Genomic DNA, 23,851 nt, shown 5'->3' with positions numbered 1-23,851 from the left:
CGTCTAACACACAGAAGAATCTGGAGAAGAGCCCAGGACTGGTTGGTTCTTCTCTATCATTCTTCCTCTAGTGAACCTTTCTTTTTTAGCCATGAAAGCTTTTTTCACACACATTTTATCACTTTTTGATGTAAGTCAAGTTAGGTGCTGGTTCACTTTATTTGCAGGAAGGGAAGGCATGTCATGCGGGGGACAGGCAACTTGTTGACATTGTCTGAACTCTTCCAGACAGACAGACCACGGTGCACAGGCCGCCGGTCTCCTTACGCTGGTTGGTGATGTTCCCAGCACCCCAAAACACCCCCTCCCAACATCAACGGTCAGCTGACCAGCCTTTGTTCCTGCCAGGGCCTATAGAATAGTGATCACAGTACGAATATCAATAGTAATAATAATAATAATAATGGCAGTAAGACTAATATTAATAGTGTAATTTTTAAAGGATTTTATTTATTTATTTGAGAAAGAGGCAAATGCAGAGGGAGAGTGAGAGGAAGAAGCAGACTCCCCGCTGAGTAGAAACTCTGTTGTGGGGCTTGATCCCAGAACCCTGGGATCCTGACCTAAGCCAAAGACAGACACTTAACTGACTGAGCCACTCAGGCATCCCCCCAATAGCATTAATTTTTTAATGCTGGAAATAGCAATGCTTTCTTGAGTGCTTATTATATGTCTAACATTTTATTAACAGGTAGTTTATAATTTTTTTTAGAAGTCCGGATACATGTTTCAGGATAACTACTCCGTTCTCTATTTTGCAAACACGGTGGCTAAAAGCTCAGGGCAGATGGCTTGCTCAAGATGGGAAGTGACAGAGCTGGGTTTGCAGCCAGGTCTGCCCGACTCCAGAGCCCAGCGGCAAGCTCGGGCTCCATCCAGCTATTAAGTCCCAGAGAGGAGCCATGGGCAGCCCACTTCTCACTGTCTGCCCGTTCAGTCTCTTGGCCTCACCGCTTCAGCGTAGCCGCTTCTCTCATGGGTTAGCGCCTCCTTTGCACCGATCCATTTGAATAAGATCATCCTTTAAAAACACATCCCACCCCAAAGTGCAGTTCTGGAACACAGAACCTGGACAGTCTGTCTTCTTGTCTTTGGATCATAGAGTTTAGCAAAGCCCATGCTACACGGTGGATAATTAGCACAACAAATTTCCAGTGCTTTGTATTTCTAGTTGCATTCTCTCCTTACTCGGAGCATGCGCCTTGCAAAATATTCATTTATTGCAGTGTAAACATAGCTAACGGTTCTTGAGCACTTACTCTCTGTCAGGTAGGGTTTTTATAGGCATTCTAACTTAATCCTAAAAACCACACATCTAAGAGAGTCTTAGAAATATGAGGCCATTTCCCCCACTTAATCCACCCTCAGTCTGGGATGTCAACTCAACATCAGTTGAACAAGACTACTGATACTGTTTTTCCACAACGAAAGTACCCTCGTGATGTCCCCATGGACGTGACTGCTGAGGAATGGGTTCCTTTGGTTTCTCTCCGACGTGTGCTCCACGGTGACTCAGATCTCCATCCGCTTTCACTGATCTGCGTTCCCGAGGAGCAGTCTTCTTCCTGCCCCTTCAGTAGCTGTCCCTTGCAGTGAGGCATTGTCCACACCTTTAATCAGCTTCCTCTTCTCGCTGCCCCACCACTGAAGGAGCAGTCCCGAGGGCCAACCAGATTTTAATTCAAATGTAAACACCTACGGTTAAAGGGTATGACGGGACTCTGTTGTATAATTTAGGATAAGAGAAAAACATATAAACAATGGAGAAATATTCTCATAGGTAACCTAAAATAACCTCAAGATTGGTGGGTGTGAGTGCCTTAAGGGAGGATCTTTGATCAAATGGTCTTTAATTCTTGGGTTACATTTCTCTTGTCCACCTGTTCATGGTATCAGCCTTGCAGAATATGAATTTACTAAAGCATGCATTTACTAAACCATCATTTATGAAATAGTTAATATGTATCAGGTATTTTCTTTCTAGGCATTTTCAGATTCGAGTCCTAATAACACAGTGAAGTAGGGGCATGAATATTACCATTTTATGCAGGGGCAAGAGGAGAGGACCAGAGTTGTTTGCTGAATGAGCCCTGTGGCTTGCTCTGGGCTGCTGGTACGGAAATGGGTGGGACCGTCAGCAATCCTTGTCCTCGGAAGGAAGGGCCGCAGGTATACTCCGCCCACGAACCCAGCTGTAGAATTTCGTCTGCAACTCCCCTGAGTACCCCAGATCCAAGATCAGCTTGGATTTTCTTCAGATACACAAGGCCGTTCTCCTACAATCCCTATAAAAAGGAGAAGTGGTATTGGGGAGTGGTCTAGGTCTCTGTGCTGGGACAGTGTCGCAGGACACCTGTCCATGCTGGGAGCTCATTGAGCCTCTCGTGAAGGCCTGGAGGACCGCATGCCCCCGCTGGCCTGCGCGTCCACGTTGCTTGCACCAAGTCAATGGGACTCTTTCCTGGGCTTTGCCTGAGCCACTCACTCAAGAGTGGTGAATACCAGGCTGCTCAAGTCTCCTGACGTGGGGGAAAGTGAACCTTAGAGAAATCAAGAACTCTGTCCAGGATTACACAGACTGCCTGTTTTAGTTCTAAGATTTAAATTCACATCCATTACTTTCTAAAGCCTGTGCTATTGACGGCTCTATGAATCATACATGCACTTGCCTTTTAAGTACTTATTGACACTTGCTGAAAGAACTCTACTAGCTATTGGGTATAGGGATAAATTTTAATAATGTATATTTCTTAACAATTGGGAATTGTTTTTATTTTTTTCCCTTTTATTCTATTTTTTATTTTTACTTTTTTATAAATATATAATGTATTATTAGCCCCAGGGGTACAGTCTGTGACTCGCCAGGCTTACACACTTCACAGCACTAACCATAGCACACACCCTCCCCAGTGTCCATAACCCAACCACCCTCTCCCTACCCCCCTTCCCCAAGCAACCCTCAGTTTGTTTTGTCATATTAAGAGTCTCTATGGTTTGTCTCCCTCCTGATCCCATCTTGTTTCATTTTTTCCTCCCCTACCCCCCAAACCCCTACCCTGCCTCTCAAATCCCTCATATCAGGGAGATCATATGATAATTGTCTTTCTCTGACTGACTAATTTCGCTCAGCGTAATACCCTCTAGTTCCATCCACGTCATCGCAAATGGCAAGATTTCTTTTCTTTTGATGGCTGCATAGTATTCCAGTGTGTGTGTGTGTGTGCGTGTATGTGTGTGTATACTACATCTTCTTTATCCATGAGTTGATGGACATCTAGGTTCTTTCCATAGTTTGGCTATTGTGAACATTGCTGCTATAAACATTCAAGTACATATGTTTCAGATCACTACATTTGTATCTTTAGGGTAAATACCCAGTAGTGCGATTGCTGGGTCGTAGGGTAGCTCTATTTTCAACTTTTTGAGGAACCTCCATGCTGTTTTCCAGAGTGGCTGCACCAGCTTGCATTCCCACCAACAGTGTAGGAGGGCTCCCCTTTCTCTGCATCCTTGCCAACGTCTGTCGTTTCCTGACTTGTTAATTTTAGCCATTGTGACTGGTGTGAGGTGGTATCTCATTGTGGTTTTGACTTGGATTTCAATAATTGGGAATTACTGTTATATATAATATTTTTTGCATCTTAACCCTAGGTTTATTCAATATAGTTCTTCAACTCTGCGCCAGAAAGCACAAATGCAACATTATCTAAAATGCTACAAAGTTATAAAACTCAAAACAAAATTTATAGTACTGTACAATACAAGCCAAAAAAATCAATGTATATGTATGTTGCCAAGGTAACCTGCAAGACCACCATGTGTGACAGCTGTCGCAGGGGTCTATGGGGACCCTACAGAGCTGGCTCTCAACTTGCTTATTAATGTCAGTGAGAGGGAGCTGTAGGGTTTGGGGGGGGTGTATGGGGTGCATGGGTAAAAACAGACATTTACAGCAACTAACATGAGGAGTTTGACCCCAGGGGTCAGAAGAGGCAATGTCATAAAAATTATACAAACTCAGTGTAAAATATTGTGGCCTGAATGTGGGAAGTGAGGAATGGAGTGGTTGATGAATTGAGATTAATACAAGAATGTTTATAGCAAGAGGTTTGAAACTAAAATGCAGATATTTTCACATGGGAGCCTGGAGTGGGGTGGGCATACATTGATCAAGCACAGAGCTGAGAATTGCTGGTAGGATTGGTGTATATTTGAGAGCGGTCACTCAGGCTGAAAGTAAGGGCGCACACATTGGAGGCAGCAGCTCGGTTGGGAGGCTTCCAATCTCACGTGTGCAGTGACAGTGGGGCCTCAAACCAGAGGGCCAGCAATCAGGAGAGAGGGTTCTCTTGTCTCAAATCAGACTCAAATGTACCGGGGATGTTGAATTAAGAGAACTTAGTGATTGCATGGGAGGGTCCCTGACTTATCAGACTAGAACAAGCATCTGGAAAGTGGCGCCATGCTGGGAGGGCCCGTGGAGAGTGATGAGCTCTGAGAGGCACTGGGGAGATCATTAATTCCATTGTTGACTCCTTGAGGGCCGGCCTGGGGAGTACAGAAGGTTGGAACTGTAAATGCTCTCAGTCGAAGGTGGATAATTGAAACCTGTGTGAATATCGTTGTTATTAAATCATGACTTCCCACTTACTGCAGTGCTGTTAAGAATTAAAGTAAAAAGTGCTGTCTTTGGACAATTACTCATGTCGTTGAAAAGGAGAGATGCATTTCTATGATAATAAAAGTGGGTCCTTTACCCCGTTTTTCAGATAACATGCATTTTTATGCTGATACCGGGGCCTCCTGCCTGTGTTCACTGAAGTTACAGGTGCAAGCTGCTCGAATGAATATTGCAGGGACAGTGGCTATTGTGAGAGCCACACATAATTTTATTACCCTCTGTCTGGGTGAGTTAGGGCCGTAACTTGTTATGAAGGAACATCAAGTGAATGGAAAATCCATATCAAAGAGCATGTTCTACTTTTATGTCAGAAAACTTGGAAGTTGTTTCCTGAGTAATGAGAGAAGAGAAGCTAAATTTTATGGGTTCAAAGAGAAAGTATAAATTTCAGATGTCTTGGCCATAGCAGCCGTGAACATGTTTATAGAGCTAGACAAGAGATGTGGGTAAGGAAATAACTTGTGGAAGAAGGGAAAAGGAGAGAAAATGTTTGCTGGTATAGAAATACTACTCTACGAAATGTCCCGAAGGAAGGTAAACACTGGTAAACAGAGGCAGGGAAGGGAAACAAAATGGAGCGGAAGTGACTGTGGGAGATGTCTGGGGGGGGGGTGACGCCTCAGGAGAGGGTATTCTCTAACTGTGGATGAACCACTGCGACAGTTGTCCTTTGTGTAAATCCCAAGTTCCTCTTCCCTATTCCTTGGGTAAACATCCTTATTTTGTTCTCCGTGAGCTTCTTCCCTCATCCTCAACAGCCTCCAGCTGTCCAGCCATCCTGAACCATTTCCATTTCTCCAACATGCCGTGATTTCATGATTTTTCTAGACCTAGGATTTTTGTGCAGTACCCGGGGCCATCACCGCATGTGTAGCCTTCATCTCTCTACCGAGACAAGTCTTGTACTTGTCGCAAGAGCATGTTCTACTTTTATGTCAGAAAACTTGGAAGTTGTTTCCTGAGGAATGAGAGAAGGAGAAGTGTACTTGTCACTTCTCAGCAGAGAAATCACTGTCTCCGACCATTTCTCTGACACGTCACTTTTGGAGCAGAGGACACTTTCACGTGTTCCCAGAACAGCTGTTCTGCTCCCGGTGGTCATACTAGGTGCACGTGATACTGTATGATAGTCAGATGTTCCTTCTTGGGTACGAGTCTTCTCGATAGATGAAAGAATGAAGGAGGGCAGGGGCTGTGAGCCTCTGGAGGGCTTTTCTCACCAACCTGGTGGCATGTGCAGCCTGTGCAAGGTCAGACACAGAGCACAGGGACAACTGAGAAGATTGGAAGAGAAAAGAGCTATAGAAATAGAGGAACTACATATAGCATAGAAACTATTGTGTTTATTTGCTTAAATCCAGGCTGTTTAAAAGAAAATGATGGATTCTATGTAACAAATGGAAGCAAGTCAACAATTATGAAACTCATGTCAACTTAAAAGAAATAAAAATACGCATTTTATAACGTAAAAGCTATTAAAAGCTGGAGCAACTTACATCAGTAGATACTAGTTTGAAAAACTGAGCAGGCTCTCCCTGACCCAAAATGGAAATATGATGGCGTCAGTAACTGCAGTTTTGCAACATATTAAATAGTTTTGAGTGAATGGGCTCATGACAGTACTAAAAAATGAAAATCTAATTGGTTACCTATGAGAGATATGAGGGAACCAACTCATTATTTTGAAAATTAATAAATGAAGGGAAACATCAAGAATTTATCCTACTTTTCCTGTGTGATCTGTACTTCAAGGTAACCAAGTAGAAGATGAGGGAGAATTTCTCTTTGAAGGTATATTCCAGGTAATAAATAAAAAGGGGATAATCGAATTAGCATATTCCCACTTCACAATCCTAAATAAATTAAAAAACCAAGACAGTGATTTAAAACGTTCCCCAAAAGATGATGTGCTTTTCAGTACCACTCTAGCTGAGTTGTTTTTATTGGGCTATCGTGCTGTGGTTGTAATCACTGGATACAAAATATGCATTAAAAAAAAAAAAAAAACCTTCTGGGCTCTGAAGTTCAAGTCAGAAACAGGCTGGAAATTGATAAGATTTGATTCTGGAAAGAAGGAAAGCAAACTCTGAGAGATCCACATTTAACCGACCTTTTCCTAAAAACACATCCTAGTTTACAGACGTCATAATGTGTAAGCAGAAAGTAGCCAGATTTTACAGGACTGAGGAGACAGAGTTCAGAGTTCAAGGCTGCCAGAGTGGCTAGAAATTGGGTGCGGAATCCTGAAAAGGAGGGATTCAGAGAGGGAGGGCCTTGTCTCAACTCCTGCATAGAAATTTCCCCTCAGTCCTTGGCTGATTCGAAAACCACACATGCCCAACCTGAGATACCAAGGAGCCCAGGCAAAAGCAGGATGGGAGAGGTCAGGTGCCGAAGACTTCAGCATCTACCTCGTACCTGGAGGAACCCGTCTGGAAAAAGAAAGAATCAGTCCTGCCAATCTAGAGGGACTCTAGTTAAACATCTTGGGCTTTTAACTGAAAAGCCAGAGGTCATTGCATTACGAGCAAAGACCAATCTGAGGACCAGTTGTTACGTACGTCCCAGGGTGAAGGACAAAACCAAAATGGATCCATCCCAACAAAACCTGGAAGCAGGCTTTCACTGGGTCAGGTGATCTGTGGACCTCTCCGATCTCCTTCATGCCACCACACCCAGTCTCCTTCCCAGTCTCCTTCCTCACACCTCTCCTCTCCCTCTCCCAGACTCATACACCCCCTTCCCCACACCTCCTTCTTCTTCCTGACCCTAGACATTTACAAAGGTGGGCATCTACTCAGAGTAAGTTTCATTTCCTCAAACATATTGTCCCCAATCAAAGCCTAATTTAGATCTCCCTGTTCACAATTGCTGTACATCCATGCACTTTTCCTTCATGCTCCCTTAGAGTTTGTAAATATATCTGTCCACGTGGGACAGTTGCTGGATATCTTTCTTTTCCTTCAGACTGGGGGATCCGTGAGGACAGAATGCGTTCGCTATTGTAATACCAGCTCCTACTGTAGGACTCGGCACAGTAAATGTTCAGTAACTATTTGCTGTGTGGACAAACTAAGAAGAACATTCAGTTAGCCATGATAAAACCTGAAAAATGAATAAAAGAAAAAACGCCCCAGATGTATTACACTTCTATAGTAGCAGTTGATTAAAGAACTATGAGATGACCATAGGAGATTTCGAATGTTAGTTATTATTAAAATGATAATAATGGCATACAAAATATATAATAAATGAGGTTTTTTGATACTTGCACTTGAAACCCACAGCTTTTTGTGTGGTATGAGAAATTGGAATTTTCCTCCGTGTATTCCAAATAAGGAAATTGAGACTCAGCATTTAAGTGACTTCTGTGGCATTCATTACAAAATTTACAAATATGAGAAACAGAAATATAGCTTCTGTCCGCCAGTAACACAGTCAGGGGTCCTTGATGTGGGAGATGTTACCCATTTCAAACCTATTGAAAAGGTTAATTTAGACGGATACTTAAGTGGCAGTGATCATGTTTGTTCCTATAACCTCCTAGAGTGCAATCACTGATCTTAATCCAGTCTATTTAAAACTGTGATAGTAAAGTCACCTTTTCTCTGTGGTTAGGTGCTGCCCTTGATCCCGTATCTTCTTCCTTTTTATTGTATTAATTTTGGTTGGTTTAAAACTTAAGAGTCCCTTAAATCATTCTGTGCTCCTTGATGCTACTATGCAAAAAATAGTACAACCCATTTCCTGTTGATTTCACAAGTGCTTGGTCTCTCCTTGCCGTCTCTTCAAAACCCAGTTCAGTAATTTGCAGATCTCAAGTACCAATACATCCTGCTCTTGCTTTCATATTTCACCATGTAATAGTTTAACGGTGACTCAGTCTGATTTATGTTTCTTAGAAGTCAAAATTGGACATCTGTTTGTTTAGAAATTCATAGGTAGTAATTTTCAGATAAGGAAGCCATGTGCTCAGTACTGGAGACCAACTTCATGTTTAGCACAGAAGAGTTTAGGTCCATTGTTCTTTCTCCACTTAGAGCAGGTTTTCTTGTCTTTATATTTTTGGGGTGCTTGCCACAGAATTAATAGAAGGTACTCGTGTTTTTTTCAGGAACTCTTTCATGACCTTTAATAAAGTCAGTTTTATGTTTTTCAAGGATTTGTTTTCCAGCTCACGCATTTTCTATTCCAATTTGTCTCTCCACGTTTCTTAGCCAACTGACCTCATCAGTGATGCGATGATTCACAGTTGAATTCACAGAACCAATTTCTCCCCCAAAACACCTTGCAGGGGCAAGCCGCCACCACCTCCACAATTTTCTGCACATACCGTCTCCAGCGCAGATAAACATGCTCGTTTTCCGGGGTACAGTTCAGCCTGCAATGAGATTACTCATTTCCAGGGAAGAGGTTTCTTTAACCTTGTCCTTCTGGTCAGATAATCCTCACAGTGTCCTCGGCTCATCTGCCATTACTGTTACTTAGTCATCCACTTAGGCAAGAGGGGGAGGGCATCAGTTTTTCAGAGAGCAACCTCCCATTTTGCAGTCTCAAACTTCTGGAGCAGGGGTAGGATGTAGGTGTGAGGGAGGGATACCAAGTCAAGTGGTAGATATCACAATGAGGACTGCGTTTATGTGAAATATGCAGAGGTAGGGGAACTGTTTGCTGCACACAGGGGCACATCCGCAATTTAGTTGACATCTTTCTCTGAGGCTGAGTGGATCGACTCCTGTACCTGCTAGAAATCATTCGGACCCAGCACCGAGGCAGAAAGCAAAGATCCAAGCACTGGTGTGAAAAATCCCATCTCGGGGATGTGCATCTTTCCATTAGAATGGAAGCTCCTTGACAGAAAAAAAAGGTGCTTTGGGTTTATGCATTCCTGTGCCTTCCACTGTTCACAGGGAGCTCGCCATAAATACATGCTTACAGAAAGGAGCAGAGAACACACATTTCAGCAATGCCACTTCGGACGCAACTCCCTGAAAGAAATTTAAATATATGGTATGGGAAAACTCTTCATTCCACGGGAGATTGTATTTCTGAATCATGCAAATAAAGCAGTCTCTCCCTCTTTCCTGGGGTTGCTGATAGGAGAATGGGGTCTGCAGTCTTTGTGAGTCTCTCCTTTCCCTGTTGCCTGCTGTAAATGAGGAGATTTGAGACGGAGGTATTCACCGCGGAGGATTCAGGTCACTGACAATCGCCATGGTGAGTCAGCTCAGGCATTAGTTGACAGACAGAGAAAAAGCCACAGAACCCACAGATGGCTCAAAATCATTCTTGCTGCATAGCCTGGCCCGTGACATTGATAATTGAGCACTTCTCGTGCTCTTCAGAAATTCATTATTTTTTAAAGAGTTTACTCTTTAAAATAAATACACCAGATGTATCTATTAAACTCTTTTTCCTGTGCCTCTTTGCCTGCCCAGTGTTCTAACAGGAAATAATGTTAGCATTAGTAGTAGTTAATGTTCCTTGAGTTGTAGTTATCTGCTGGCCAGTCTTCTGAAAATTATACAGAAATACATTCCTACAATAATCCTATGAAGAATATACTATTGTTCATCCCATGCTACAGAGAGGAAACAGGCAAAGGGGTTAAGTACTTTGTGTCTTAGAAGGGGTAATGCTCGGTTACCTTATATGACTCTTGTTACCTTATATGACAGAGGTACTTCCAGGTTTGATTAAATTAAGGGTCTTGCGATGGGGAAAGTCGCCTGGATTATGCAGATGGGCCCAGTGTGATCACAAGGGTCTTTGTGAGAGGGGGGTGAGAGCCTCAGTCAGGGAAGGAGAGCAGAAACAAGGTGGGGGAGTTGAAGATGCTATGATAGGAGTCTTGTACATGAAGAAGGGAGTCATAAACCAAGGAGTGTGGATGGTTTTTAAAAGCTAGGAAAGAGGAGGAGAAGGATTATCTTCTAGAGACTTCAGAAAGAAAGCAGCTCCTGCCAGCACCTTGATTTTAGGACTTCAGAATTCCCAAACTAGAAGATAATAAATTTGTGCTGTTTCATGGGACCACGTTTGTGGTCATTTGTTACATCAATAACCGGAAACTCATACGCTTGCCCAAGGTAGAGGGAAGATGTGAACCCACACAGACTGGTTGTCTTAACCTCTAAGCTACACTGTAATAAAACATGATTTAATTTGAGGAGTTGAGTTTCGTGTGGGTATAATGAACTCCTCAAACTCAACCCACACGAAACAGGCAAACACATCAAAAAATGGGCAGAAGATATGAACAGACACTTCTCCAATCAAGACATACAAATGGCTATCAGACACATGAAAAAATGCTCATCATCATTAGCCCTCAGGGAGATTCAAATTAAAACCACATTGAGATATCACCTTACACCAGTTAGAATGGCCAAAATTAACAAAACAGGAAACAACATGTGTTGGAGAGGATGTGGAGAAAGGGGAACCCTTTTACACTGTTGGTGGGAATGCAAGTCGGTGCAGCCTCTTTGGAAAACAGTGTGGAGATTCCTCAAGAAATTAAAAATAGAGCTTCCCTACGACCCTGCAATTGCACTCCTGGGTATTTACCCCAAAGATACAGATGTCGTGAAAAGAAGGGCCATCTGTACCCCAATGTTTATAGCAGCAATGGCCACAGTCGCCAAACTATGGAAAGAACCAAGATGCCCTTCAACGGATGAATGGATAAGGAAGATGTGGTCCATATACACTATGGAGTATATGCCTCCATCAGAAAGGATGAATACCCAACTTTTGTAGCAACATGGACGGGACTGGAAGAGATTATGCTGAGTGAAATAAGTCAAGCAGAGAGAGTCAGTTAACATATGGTTTCACTTATTTGTGGAGCATAACAAATAGCATGGAGGACAAAGGGCGTTAGAGAGGAGTAGGGAATTTGGGTAAATTGGAAGGGGAGGTGAACCGTGAGAGACTATGGACTCTGAAAAACAATCTGAGGGGTTTGAAGTGGCGGGGGGTGGGAGGTTGGGATACCAGGTGGTGGGTATTATAGAGGGCACGGCTTGCATGGAGCACTGGGTGTGCTGAAATATAATGAATAATGTTTTTCTGAAAATAAATAAATTGAAAAAACAAACAAACAAACAAACAAAAAAAAAACATGATTTAAAATAGTTCAGAAGGGGCACTCGGGTGGCTCAGTCAGTTGAGCGTCTGTCTTTGGCTCAGGTCATAATCCTTGAGTGCCGGGAGTCGGCGTCTGCTTCTCCCTCTGCCCCACCCCTGCTCTTGCTGTCTCTCTCTCTCAAATAAATAAATAAAATCTTAAAAAAAAAATGGTTTAGACGGGGAGTAGCTGGAGGGGGATAAATGTGTCAGAACAATTTGCAACTAGTTACTAGAAAATGAGAGTTTATGTCCTCCCTGTGGTGAACAGGGCTTGACAGGGCCACATTATTAATATCTATAGTAATTCAGTCATTAAAAATATAACCTCAGTTATAAGCCGACTAATGAACAGATTTACCATTAGAAACATAATTCTTTCAGTCAAGTAACATGTCTCCTCCTACATCTTTGGACTATAGGTCTTTTACCATAACACATTTTGTTAACTTCTGATTTCTAGCTTTTCTTAAAGTCAGTTTTCTAATACGTCTACCTTTCCTATCTATGCATTTCAATTGTGTACCAAAGATTCTTTTCCTGAAAGTGACAAAGAGGGGCATAAGTGTGATTCCGTTAATTAAAACATGAATATTACTTTGGATGTTTACTTTAGTGTTTCTAAACAAATAAATATTGAGTTCAATTACTTTCCTTAATGGCCTACTCTCATCAAATCTTCATAAGTTAGTTTCAATGTAAAGAAATAGTGGTATGAATCATTTGAACTTTTCTTTTGTGAGAATGTATTTGCATTGATAGTGTTCTTTGTGGAATAGTGAAAATAAATTAGCCTTGAATGTTATTGGAGATGGCTGAAGTTGAAATTGAAATTGAAATGTTGTTTTCCCAGGGGCGCCTGAGTGGCTCAGTGGGTTAAGTGTCTGCTTTCAGCTCAGGTCATGATCTCAGGGTCCGGGGATTGAACCCTGCTTTGGGCTCTCTGCTCAGCGGGGAGTCTGCTTCCCCCCACTCCCTTGCCTGCTGCTCTGCCTACATGTGATCTCTCTTTCTGTCAAATAAATAAGTAGAATTTAAAAAAAAAGAAATGTCGCTTCCCCATTGATGTGAAGCTCAAGTTGTACTTTGTAGGTAGTAATGTCAGAAGCAAAAAACCATGACTTAAATTCAAATACAGAATAAACACATATGAAAGGTGTATTGAATTAATTAAAGAAGAAATCAGAAGAATGGTAAAGCTAGTTGAAAGAAGATTCAAGAGACTGAGTGTAAATAGGAATTCAAGACAGAATGTTGGATTACTATCACTGTGTTGGTACATAAATAGTTAATGTCCAACAAAGCAATAAAACCGTAACTGTAGAGCAATTTGTATTTCTGCTGAGCGGAAAAGATCTACAACTTAACATGTAACTTAACAAAGTCTAATCCTAATCTGTAATAAATAGTAAAATCTGACATTTATTAGTTCATATGGAATTAAATACTCTTTAGGTGAGTCTGTGAGGAAATGGTCCAATATGACATTGAAAGGATGTAAAGTTTTTCCTTTGTATTATATCTAGTATTCCCAATTTTTCTTAACAGTGGATAAGACCATTTTCAAGAGAAGGTACAAACCTTTCTTTCTCAAGACTTTTTGTCATATAATTCCAGATTTTTATATCATTAACTGTATGTGCCACAACACAGTGTTTTGTGATGATTGTTTAAAATTATATGCTTTTTGTATGTCAGATATGTTGTGTAGATAGCTTTTTATAACAGTGACTTAGACTCATTATAAGTGAGTTTTTTTTTTTTTTTAATAAGTGAGGTTTTTATCTGAAGTAATACTGTTAGGAATCCTGAATTTTTTTTCTTTTGTGAAAATTCTTGTATTTATGTTACACATATATATGTTGACATTTTCCTGTGCTGACATTATACTCACATTCTGAATTATATTTAGCTTTTCTCCCTGAAGCTGTTGTTCACACACATGTGCAGTCTGTTTATTCTTCTCCTACTTAACTACTTTCGGCACCATTTTCAAGGCAAGCCCTGCTCAATCTTTTTCTTCTTCTGAGAGGTGAATTACTAACTGCCGCCATAGTTCTCAGCAACCCTCAGAGCTTCCATTCGTGACAGTGGAGGAGAGAAAGTGTTAGGAGAATGCCTGGGTTTTGGGAACTAAATGTCCTAAGAGTAATTCTAAAAGTTTATGGGGGACATGAGTAGGACTTGAAGACCATGGGGAGTAGGCAGCTTAGTGGTGAGGTTTCTAGATCAGAGAGCTGAGTTTCCCCAGCTACCTTAAGTAAAGAGACCCAGTCTTCGGTTGGGCTTGATCTACCTGTCATGGCTGCTCACTCACCAAGCCGCGTCCATCTTCATGGAATGTCAGCTCCATGAAGGCAGGAGTCATGCCTTCATCCCAGTATCTGTCCCAGGGCCTCGCAAAGGATGCGCTAAATACATACTTGTTGAACGAATGTCTCACCTTACTGAGGTATTATCTGTGGACTAAGAAGATAATAGGTAAGAGTGAAGGAAAGTGGCAAGTGGCTTCAGTTTAAGAGATGCTGCAAGCATCAATCTCCTGATATGTTGTCCACTATCCTGTTTTAGCTGATAGAAATATCGAAGCCACGAAAGCTTTAGGTGCCATGAAGGGTGAATATATATGACCATTGTAATATGCTAATAATAGTGAAAAAGAGAAAAAAGAAATAGTATGCTGAAGTCACACAGGTTGAACCTTTACTGGAAAAAAAAATTCTCTTGGTAGCTAATTCCAAAAATAGACTTTATCTAAAATAAAATCATTATGATGATGGTTGCCTTTAAGCGATGCATTAACTCAGAGATAACTGCATGGCTCTGAATATGTCAACGTTTAAAGTCTGTCTTATTGGAATTTTTCTTAATTTATTGTAATCTAATAATCATAGAACACATTATTTGTATTTGACACAGAGTTATGTTTTTACCGTGCACATTCATTCAGCTATATAACAAGGAATAATTGTTCAGTTAACATTATTCTTTCTACAGAATGCAATGTTTATTCATGTGCATTTGGTGAATGAATTCTTTATAAGCACATTAACAAGATGTGGAAAAATCAAACCTCTGAATTTTCAAAAGATAGCTGCATAAAATAGTTGAAAAAATTTCCGGGGGTGGTGAGTATAAATGGTTCACATTAAATATGATGGATAATCTGAATGAAATGTATATTTGGGCATACAAGTAGCTGTAATAATTTTGTCAAATCAAACAAGATGAGTAAACTATACTGTCATTTCATTGACTGGGAAGAGTCAGCTAACCGGTTGAAAAACAGCTTCATTGGGTTTCCCTAACCTCTTCATTTATTACATAAATGTACTCTCAAGGGTAATTGTCTTTTAAAAAAAAAACAAAACAACTTCGACTTGTGAAATGTAGAAAACACTGCTGGGCTTTCTGAGTATTATCAGTTCTATTTTGTGTGTGTTGTTCAGGATGCAACTGATTTTGACAGATGTGCTGTTACGTTACTGGTTTAACATGACATCTTTTTTCAGATGAACTGAATAAAAGTGATCTTGACAATGAGTAGATAAGACACCATCAGAAAGCTGAAAAAACATGTCAGTGTCACAGTTTTGACACAAATGCAGCAGAACAGCCCTTATAATATCATTAAGTGAATGTCTTTGCAACGATGTCCTCTAGAAGACAGAATATAGCATTGTTCTTAAGTACTATTACTTAGCCACAAAAATAATAAGATAAAACAAAACACAAAGGTCAGCTTAATATATACTTGAGGTAGCATTTGATGAGTCTGATGTATATGTGGGTATTTTATGCAGATCTCTTACCTACGGCATGTTTGGGAGAATTTTGAGATGTCAAAAACATTTTTTCAGGAGCTAAAAACCATTTAACACCTACACTTCAGGAACATCATTAAAATACTGATTGTGAAATATGCAAAGTGGCTTAGGGATATTGATCATAACCTTTTTCCTGATTTTCTTTTTTTTATTGAATGAAAAGAAATAACTTTCAATAATAGAGAAAATTAAGAATACAGTTTAAGATGTATTTCTAGATCATGATTTTGTAAATAGGTTAGTAAAAGCTAGAATGGAATCAATCCCAGGCATCAAGAGGGAATTAGACATTGGAACTTTTATTTTCTCTTATGATTGGCTTGAACTGAACTATGTGTGTGTGTGTGCACAATGCGCAATGCTTTATATATATCTGTGTATATCATATATATACACATATATAGTATATATATACATATATATACACACACACACACACACACATTTAAGATGCTTTAATAAAAAGCATATATGTCCTTTAGAATGACTATTAATGTCTTTGTCCCTAGGATCAGAGGTGGTTGGTCTTGATGGAAAAAGTTCCCTTCTCTACAGATTTGACCAAAACTCCCTGAGCCCAGTAAAGGATATTATTTCTTTGAAATTTAAAACTATGCAGAGTGATGGAATTCTGCTCCACCGGGAAGGGCAAAACGGAGATCACATCACACTGGAATTAAGAAGAGGAAGGCTCTTTTTACTTATTAATTCAGGTAAAGTTATTTGGTGAAGTACTTGAAAAATCTGGCCATTTGGATATCACTTTAGTAACTTTATATTTTTATAGCTTCTCTTTTAACAGTTAAAGGTGCCTTATTTCCATATTAGAGGGCTCATATGTACACCAATATTGCACTTTCATGTACAAATGGCTCAAATTTTGCAAATTGTACAAGACCCTCATTTGATATTTTTTACAAAGTACCAAGAGAACTACATAGCTCTTTTCAAACATCATGAAGAAAGGGATGGGTCATTGAAAAATACTGAGGTAGTAAAAATAATGAGGTTGTAGCAAAGATAAAATTTACATTGCAAATGAGCATGTGATGGGAAATACTAATAAAAAGAATTAACAATGGAAGAAATTACAAGGTTGAAAGGATATTATATTCAAACTTCAGGTGGATCCGTATTAGTGTCTTTGGTGGAAGGCGAGGAAGGAGATGGCGATTGTTACGAGAGATGCTGGTCCACAAGGGGAAACTTTTTTTTTTTTTAGACTGGGAGTAATAGTGCTGTTACTGTTTTCTCTTGTCAGGGGAAGCCAGACTGGCCTCGGCGCACACGCTCATCAATCTCACCCTGGGCAGCCTGCTGGATGATCAGCACTGGCACTCCGTGCTCCTCCAGCGCGTGGGCAAACAAGTCAACTTTACAGTGGATGAGCACAGGCACCGTTTCCACGCCCAGGGAGAGTTCAGTTACCTGGACCTTGATTATGAGGTGTGATAGTTAATGCTTCAATAAATGCAGATTTTTACAACGTATATGTTGGGGAGTCATGCAAAAGAAAATACACTGTAGGGAGCACCGCTCCCCTCTTTGAGAGTAAATCCAATGCCTGGAGAAGTGTTTCCCAAGGTGACCTGACTCACAAGAGCAGACTCGGGCAGATACTCCTGACCTTCATCTTCCTGACGATATGTTAATCTACTCTTACAGAGAGAGACTTTTTTTTTTTATCTGAAATGCGTAGTCACAGATTATCACATGTAGGAAATCTCCAGGAGATCGTATAAGTGAATATAGAATGTGTTGCATGTTTTTTTTGTTTGTTGTGTGTGTGTGTGTGTGTGTGTGTGCTATAGGGCATCCTTGAACAGTGTAGATTTATGGAGATGTTGGAGTAGTGAATAGATTATCAGTTGATTAAAATGTGCAAATAACCAATATGTGCCGGAAATGTAGATAAAACAAAATGCCATTATAACCAGTTATGTTATTAAACAGAGCTTTACCATGGATATAAAGCCGCCTTTTGATTCATCAACCAATAAACATCAAATCCAGATATGATTAGTAACTTGTAAGAATAATCAAGCTCTCGTGTAAATGAAAACGGAATGCATGTAAATTTGTTTTCAAATCTGCATTTTAATTTAAAAAAGTATTCATATGAAATTAGCAACATGGCAGTGTAGTGATGAAAAATTGATTAATCTGTGGTGATTAAAGCTATAGCTGCTAATCATAATTATTTAAGCAGATTATCAGAAAATCACTAAACAATATTATTGATGCCATTTTTCTTTCTAAGATCAGCTTTGGAGGGATTCCAGCACCTGGAAAATCAGTATCATTCCCCCATAAGAATTTTCATGGGTGTCTAGAAAACCTCTTTTATAATGGAGTAGATATCATTGATTTGGCCAAGCAACAAAAACCGGAGATCATCACTACGGTAAGAGAATCCTCATGTAAATGAATGAGTGAAACTCTGTTACTTTTCCACACAATAAAACTGCTCCATTTTTGGATTCCCACTTGACACCATGTTTTAGAGATTATTCTTCTAAAAATTTTCTCTGCCTGGCAATATAGAAAGGATTAATCCCATCTAAAGAAATTATAATGCACAGGCCAGGATTATTTTTATTTTTATATGAAGTAAAGCATTTTTTTCTTTTTACAGTTGGTAATTTAATTTAGTGATGTTATTACTCCAGGGGACTAATTTCTTTGCTGTGTAACTTCCTTAATAAGATATTCCCTGACAAACTCCCTAAATAAGCATACCAAGTTCCTGGAATTAGTTAACATCCATGTATATTAGAGAGGCATTTGAAAACCTGTATTCTGCCATGGTCATTCATAACAAATAAAAGAAACGAACAGGCTGTTACAACACTGCATCTGCCAGTCTGTCCCATAGCAGTGTTGGTCAGGGTGCATTATATTCTAATTCTGTGGAGATGCAGCAGATTTTAAATATGACTTTACTGGTCAGGGTTCGGCCAGGGAAGCAGCACCACTATGAGTTTTATGAACAAGGGATCTATTTTAGGACTTGGATCTTAACAATTGTCAGAGGAACTGGAATGTGGAGGGCAGCTGTCAGGAAGAAGAGACAGAGCAGAGTGAAGGAGAGCCAGGACAAACTGGAACAGGCCAGCTTCTCTGTGATCATCTTTCACTGTGTTTTGTCATAGGAAAAAAAATCCTTTGGAAGGAAATGGCTGGCATCTCACTTTTGACTCAAATACCACAGACGCTTCATTTTGGGCTAACTCTTCATAAGAACCAGGCATGGAAGGGGACTCTGGGAAACATGGTTTCCAGTTTAACCATGATAGAAAAGCCGACACAAAGATCCATTTAAATACATTTCTTTAATTGTTCAAAATTGAGGATGTATCCATTTAAGCCCGTGCTGTGTCAGCCAATACCAGAGCATATCGTGGGAATATTTACCGTTTACCAAAGATTTTATTCCTGATTCTCTGTGTGTGAATTGGTAGTATTTATGGGAGTATACCATCCAGAAAGATTTTTAGTTATTTTTTTATAAAAGGGAAGATGATTTAAAAGGAAAATAAAAATACTGTAGATAGATGTGTATGTTTCATTGGCAAAGGAGTTTCCAGAAACTGCTCCTGCAGCTAACACCCACTTTTCACAGGCAAGAGGATTTGCTGCTTGCAGGGTAGAGGGTAGCTGTCCAAATGAAGCATCAGACCAAACTGCAGCTGGTAAAATGTTTCCAGTTTTACGAGGTTTGTTAGTTTCTAATTGCCTTTACATTATGGGTCAGTGTAGTTTACTCTCCCACTTTTGTTATTTCCTTTACTGGGACTATATATTTGTCCACAAGGAAAGCTAATTCACTTTTAACAGAATCACAGTATAGCCAAATATTTTTGTTTAACCAATACCAATGGTTTAATTCCAATGTGTATCCTTCTAGGTAAAGTCGATTTCACTGACTTTTCAAATCGGTATTTGGAAAACATGTTAAAGATTACTTTTAGGAAAAATAAATACGTTTATTGTCATTTCTGAAGCCTGTTAAGGAACGTGCTTAATTATTTCTAAATAATTCAGACCTTAAAGTTTTTTAAATATCTATTTTACTGTACGAGCAGAATAATTTATATATATGTAGTATTTTAATGAAAATTTATGCAATTCTAAGGTATCTTGAAGATCTATCATAAAACCATTAGATGAGAAATAATATATGTTAATCTGATGATACAGGCATAATGATAAGAAAAGGCCAAAAATGTTTTAAAAATAAAGAAATGTTGGGATGTCTTGCTGGCTCATCTTGATCTTTGGGTTTTGAGTTCAAGCCCCATGTTAAGTGTAGAGATTACTTAAAAATAAAATAAAATCTTTTAAAAAATAAAGGAACGTAAGGAATGCATTACGCATTGAGTGTCCAGTGTGAAACATAAAAGGAAAAATGTGCTAAGGATATAAACAGACCATTCTGAGGAAAGCTGGTCCAAAAGAGCCACAAACTCGTGAAAAATGCTCAGATTCACTGTTGGTCAGGTAAATGCAAGATAAATAAAAATGATCTATCATGTTGCCATTTTGTCATTGAACTTGTGCGGATTTAAAAGATCTATAACCTATTCCTGCCAAGGATGTGGGGACAAGGATATCCTTGTATATTACCAGTGGAAATGTGGAGTACTTTAACTTCTTTTTTGAAAAGAAGCTGGAAATGTTTATTAAAACATATAGGTATATATAGTTCTGTATTTAGAACCCTCTTCTGTAGAACTGAAAATACAAATAAGAGTACGGGCAGTTATTTATTATAGCATTATGGGAGAGGCGAAACCTGGAAACAAAGGATAAGCATATTAACAGGAAAACAACTGAGTAAAAGTTGGAATATTCACATAATAGAATATTATGCAGTCAACAAAAAGAAGGAATTAGATGTATGCCAGATAGCTCAAAAGGATTTCCATAAGGTATTTTTTAGTTCTAAACATTTAGCTCCTATTTTTGTAAAATAAATAATACTTAATGTGCAGGAATATTGTCAACATATATCTTAAATGTGTGCTTATGTACATATAACTGAACATAAAACTGAAACTATATATACATATATTACATATAAACAAGAGATCCAATAGGAAAAGAGAAAAATATGAAAAAATACAGAAGGAAAAATTGTAGCTCAATAATACTGGGTACATTATGGGGTGGATTAGGACCAAAGGCATCAAGGGATGAAGGAGAAAAGGATTTTACCCGGAGCCCGGGGAATGGAAAGCCAAGGAAAGGTAAAAAAAACAAAAATTGGCTTAAATAAATTTTATTGACTTCAGTGGCATTGAGTTAGATGCCTTTATAGAAGCTGAGAGCTGGGGGAAAACGGATTTCACCCAGAACCCCGGGAAAGATTGCCTGACCATACTATCGCAGGATATGAAGAATCCTCAAGCTATACGGCAAGAATTTGAATCTCCATGTTGTTAGCAATTTGTTGTTGTTTTAAACCAAGGATGATTTGAGATCGATAAGCAGTCTTTGTGAATACTCCCATTTCTATTACTAAAATGATGTGAGCCATTCTTAAAACTTTTTCTTTTGCTTTCTTCCCAGGGAAATGTGTCGTTTTCCTGTTCACAATCACAGTCTGTGCCTGTGACGTTTCTCAGCCCCAAGAGTTACTTAGCCCTGCCAGGCTTGTCCAGGGAGGACGAGCTTTCGGCCATGTTTCAAATTCGAACCTGGAATAAGGCAGGACTTCTGCTATTCAGCGAACTTCACCTGGTTTCAGGGGGTCTCCTCCTCTTTCTTAATGATGGAAAACTTAGGCTGAATCTCTACCAGCCAGGAAAATTACCCAGTGACATCACAGCAGGTAATAAGTGTGTTCCTGCAGGCAAAGCATATGGGTTTGAAAGATTTCATTATCTCTCGGTCCCTTTTCCATAAAATCTTATGCATAACCAAAAAATTAGTATTTGTTTAATAAATGAATACTTGAGTTAATAAGATTATCAGTGCTCTGCCTTACAGGACCTTGATTCCAATTTCCTTTTAAATATGGCTTCGACACTAGCAGTTTTTATTAACCAAACGATAGTTACGGGGGAATAGAAGTGTTCTTTCATGACCCTCTTCTCTTGCCCACTCCAGATAAGTGACTATATTCTGAGGAAAAGTGTTTTGGGAAAAAATGTGAAGGACTTTGAAATGGACCCAAAAGTTTCCTGGGCATCTTCAATGGAAGAGTAGGCTCTGTCTAACACAGCTATTAGCCTTACCTGCTCTGTGAGAGAAAGCGAGAGGTCTTTCTTGGATCTGGATCTCTGTTTCTAGATTTGTGTGTGATGTGACTTCATTTGCTGATGTATGCTGTACAGAGTTGGATATATTTGGGGAGGATGGAAAGATTCATGTGAAGTCCTCCATTTGGGCACCAAATAGGATTCTCTCCGCTTCTAGGCAATACGGTATCATAATGATTTGATATAATATAATTAAGGAGACTGTATGAGTATCTGGAAAATTAATGTCTAATTTAGGTCAGTGCTTTGGGTGAGGGATATTTTTGTCTCTTCATTAAAATTATATAGTTCTTGACAAGGGATCTCCATCACATTTTCATATATGTGGAATAACACCCAAGCCAAGCAACTAGAGGTCACATTGGGGTAAATTGCTACATCAGTTTAATAAATGATCTTTAAAAAAAAAATTAAAGATGCCATTGTAGTACTCCTTTATATTAATATGACCAAATTAATAGAATATGACTGAGAGAGGAAAAACCAGGTAGATTACAGTCAGAAACTAAATATAGGAAGAACAAGTATACAAATGGATGCATAAATGCATAGTCTTTATGTATCTTTTTGTTGTTCAACATATCACTGCAGTTTAAATGTGGGAGCTGAAAGTTCAATATTAATTATAATTTTTAACAGCCACTATGTTGTGACTTTTTAATGTAATGCTCAAAATGTGGTAGATTTGCGGGCTTGACAAAAGGAAATAAATTAATCAGTGCCATATGAATAATTAATAGGCTCCCTAAAACGAGGGCCTAAAAATGTAAGCTTGTCATTAATGTGTAGTTTATTGTGATTTATTTGACATCCTAAGAAGTGGTTATATTCATAGCCTTCTTTCAAAATCTTAAAGAAACTGCTTCTGTACAGTGTTACTATAGTGAGCCCCATGAAGTCAGTCCGTTTCTAAACACATTACAGGCAGGAATATTTATTAAATTACTAGGCATAGGTCTGTATAGAATACTCTGAATGATTTAAAAATCTCTAAATTAATGTTTAAATTCATATATAATATAACCCATTATGGCATCAGAGGACTCAGTGTGACTGTTTCTATAGCTTAATAACAAGGAGTCTTGACTACGGATGAATGCCAAGTTAGGAAAAATCGTTATACTTCAGATTATACGAGTAGGCCTTGACTTACAAACTCCCCCACTCCCATTTTTCCAGTTTCTTGAAAAATATTAATTTTGGCCAGTTTCAGTGAGGCAAGCACCTTTTGCACTTGAAAATATAGTGTGTAAATGGTACGGGGTGGGTGGTTCATTGGTTTTTTTCTGGGGGAAGGCTTTCACATGTACAATGTTCAAGAATTAAGTCCTTTGTCAGAATGTATTATAATGACTGCTTAAAGGGAATCAAATACTTATTGACGGATTTGTATATTATGTCAAAGCTTTGCATTCTGTAAGGGTGGCTCAATTTTTCTTAGCTCCTGAAGATACAAATCACTAATCTTACATGTTTTAAAAGATCATAATTTTTCTATCTTTTGCAGTGGAATAAAAATGAAATTGTGTTGAGAAAGAACAGAATTGCCCAGATCTTTGAATTAGCAGGATACATTTTTAATGTGATATACAGTTTGGCAAATTGTCACTTGGAATTCTTTGAAAATACTGTGTCAGCCTGTATAATTTTTGAAATATTAAAGATACTAGTCTGAATAATGAAAGATATTAGCAGTATTACAAAATTCTTCGTGACACAAAATATTTCCAGTATTTGTCACTTTTATAGATGTCAAAACAAAAATCGTTCAGACAGCATCAAGGACCCAACAAACAGCGTGCTTATATTTTCCAATTTAAAGCAAACTCATTATTGTAGGATTTGAGATTTCTGCTATGGTTTAGCATTTCTGCTTCTGCTTTTGCCTGTGAAAATCAGGCCTTTAAACCAGCTTCTTGCTCTATGCGCAAGACCTGGCGATGCAGGGT

At 39.1% G+C, this 23,851-nt stretch overlaps 1 protein-coding gene across 2 annotated transcripts in view; it reads left to right on the top strand.

The window, feature by feature from the left end:
- The window catches only part of CNTNAP4 (contactin associated protein family member 4), a 238,368-nt gene that overhangs the window by 127,577 nt on the left and 86,940 nt on the right, over positions 1 to 23,851 (top strand). For both annotated transcript variants that reach the window (XM_044255693.1, XM_044255692.1), the window contains exons 5-8: positions 16,149 to 16,352; positions 16,901 to 17,085; positions 17,900 to 18,043; positions 21,211 to 21,472. In XM_044255693.1, coding sequence (XP_044111628.1) covers positions 16,149 to 16,352; positions 16,901 to 17,085; positions 17,900 to 18,043; positions 21,211 to 21,472 — 795 coding nt within the window. The remainder of the gene's footprint in view (positions 1 to 16,148; positions 16,353 to 16,900; positions 17,086 to 17,899; positions 18,044 to 21,210; positions 21,473 to 23,851) is intronic.

The sequence above is a fragment of the Neovison vison genome, chromosome 7 (assembly GCF_020171115.1).
Source record: "Neovison vison isolate M4711 chromosome 7, ASM_NN_V1, whole genome shotgun sequence".
NCBI lineage: Eukaryota > Metazoa > Chordata > Mammalia > Carnivora > Mustelidae > Neogale > Neogale vison.
The sequence above is the reverse complement of the archived record's forward strand: the minus strand, read 5'-3'. Positions and strand labels throughout refer to the sequence as shown.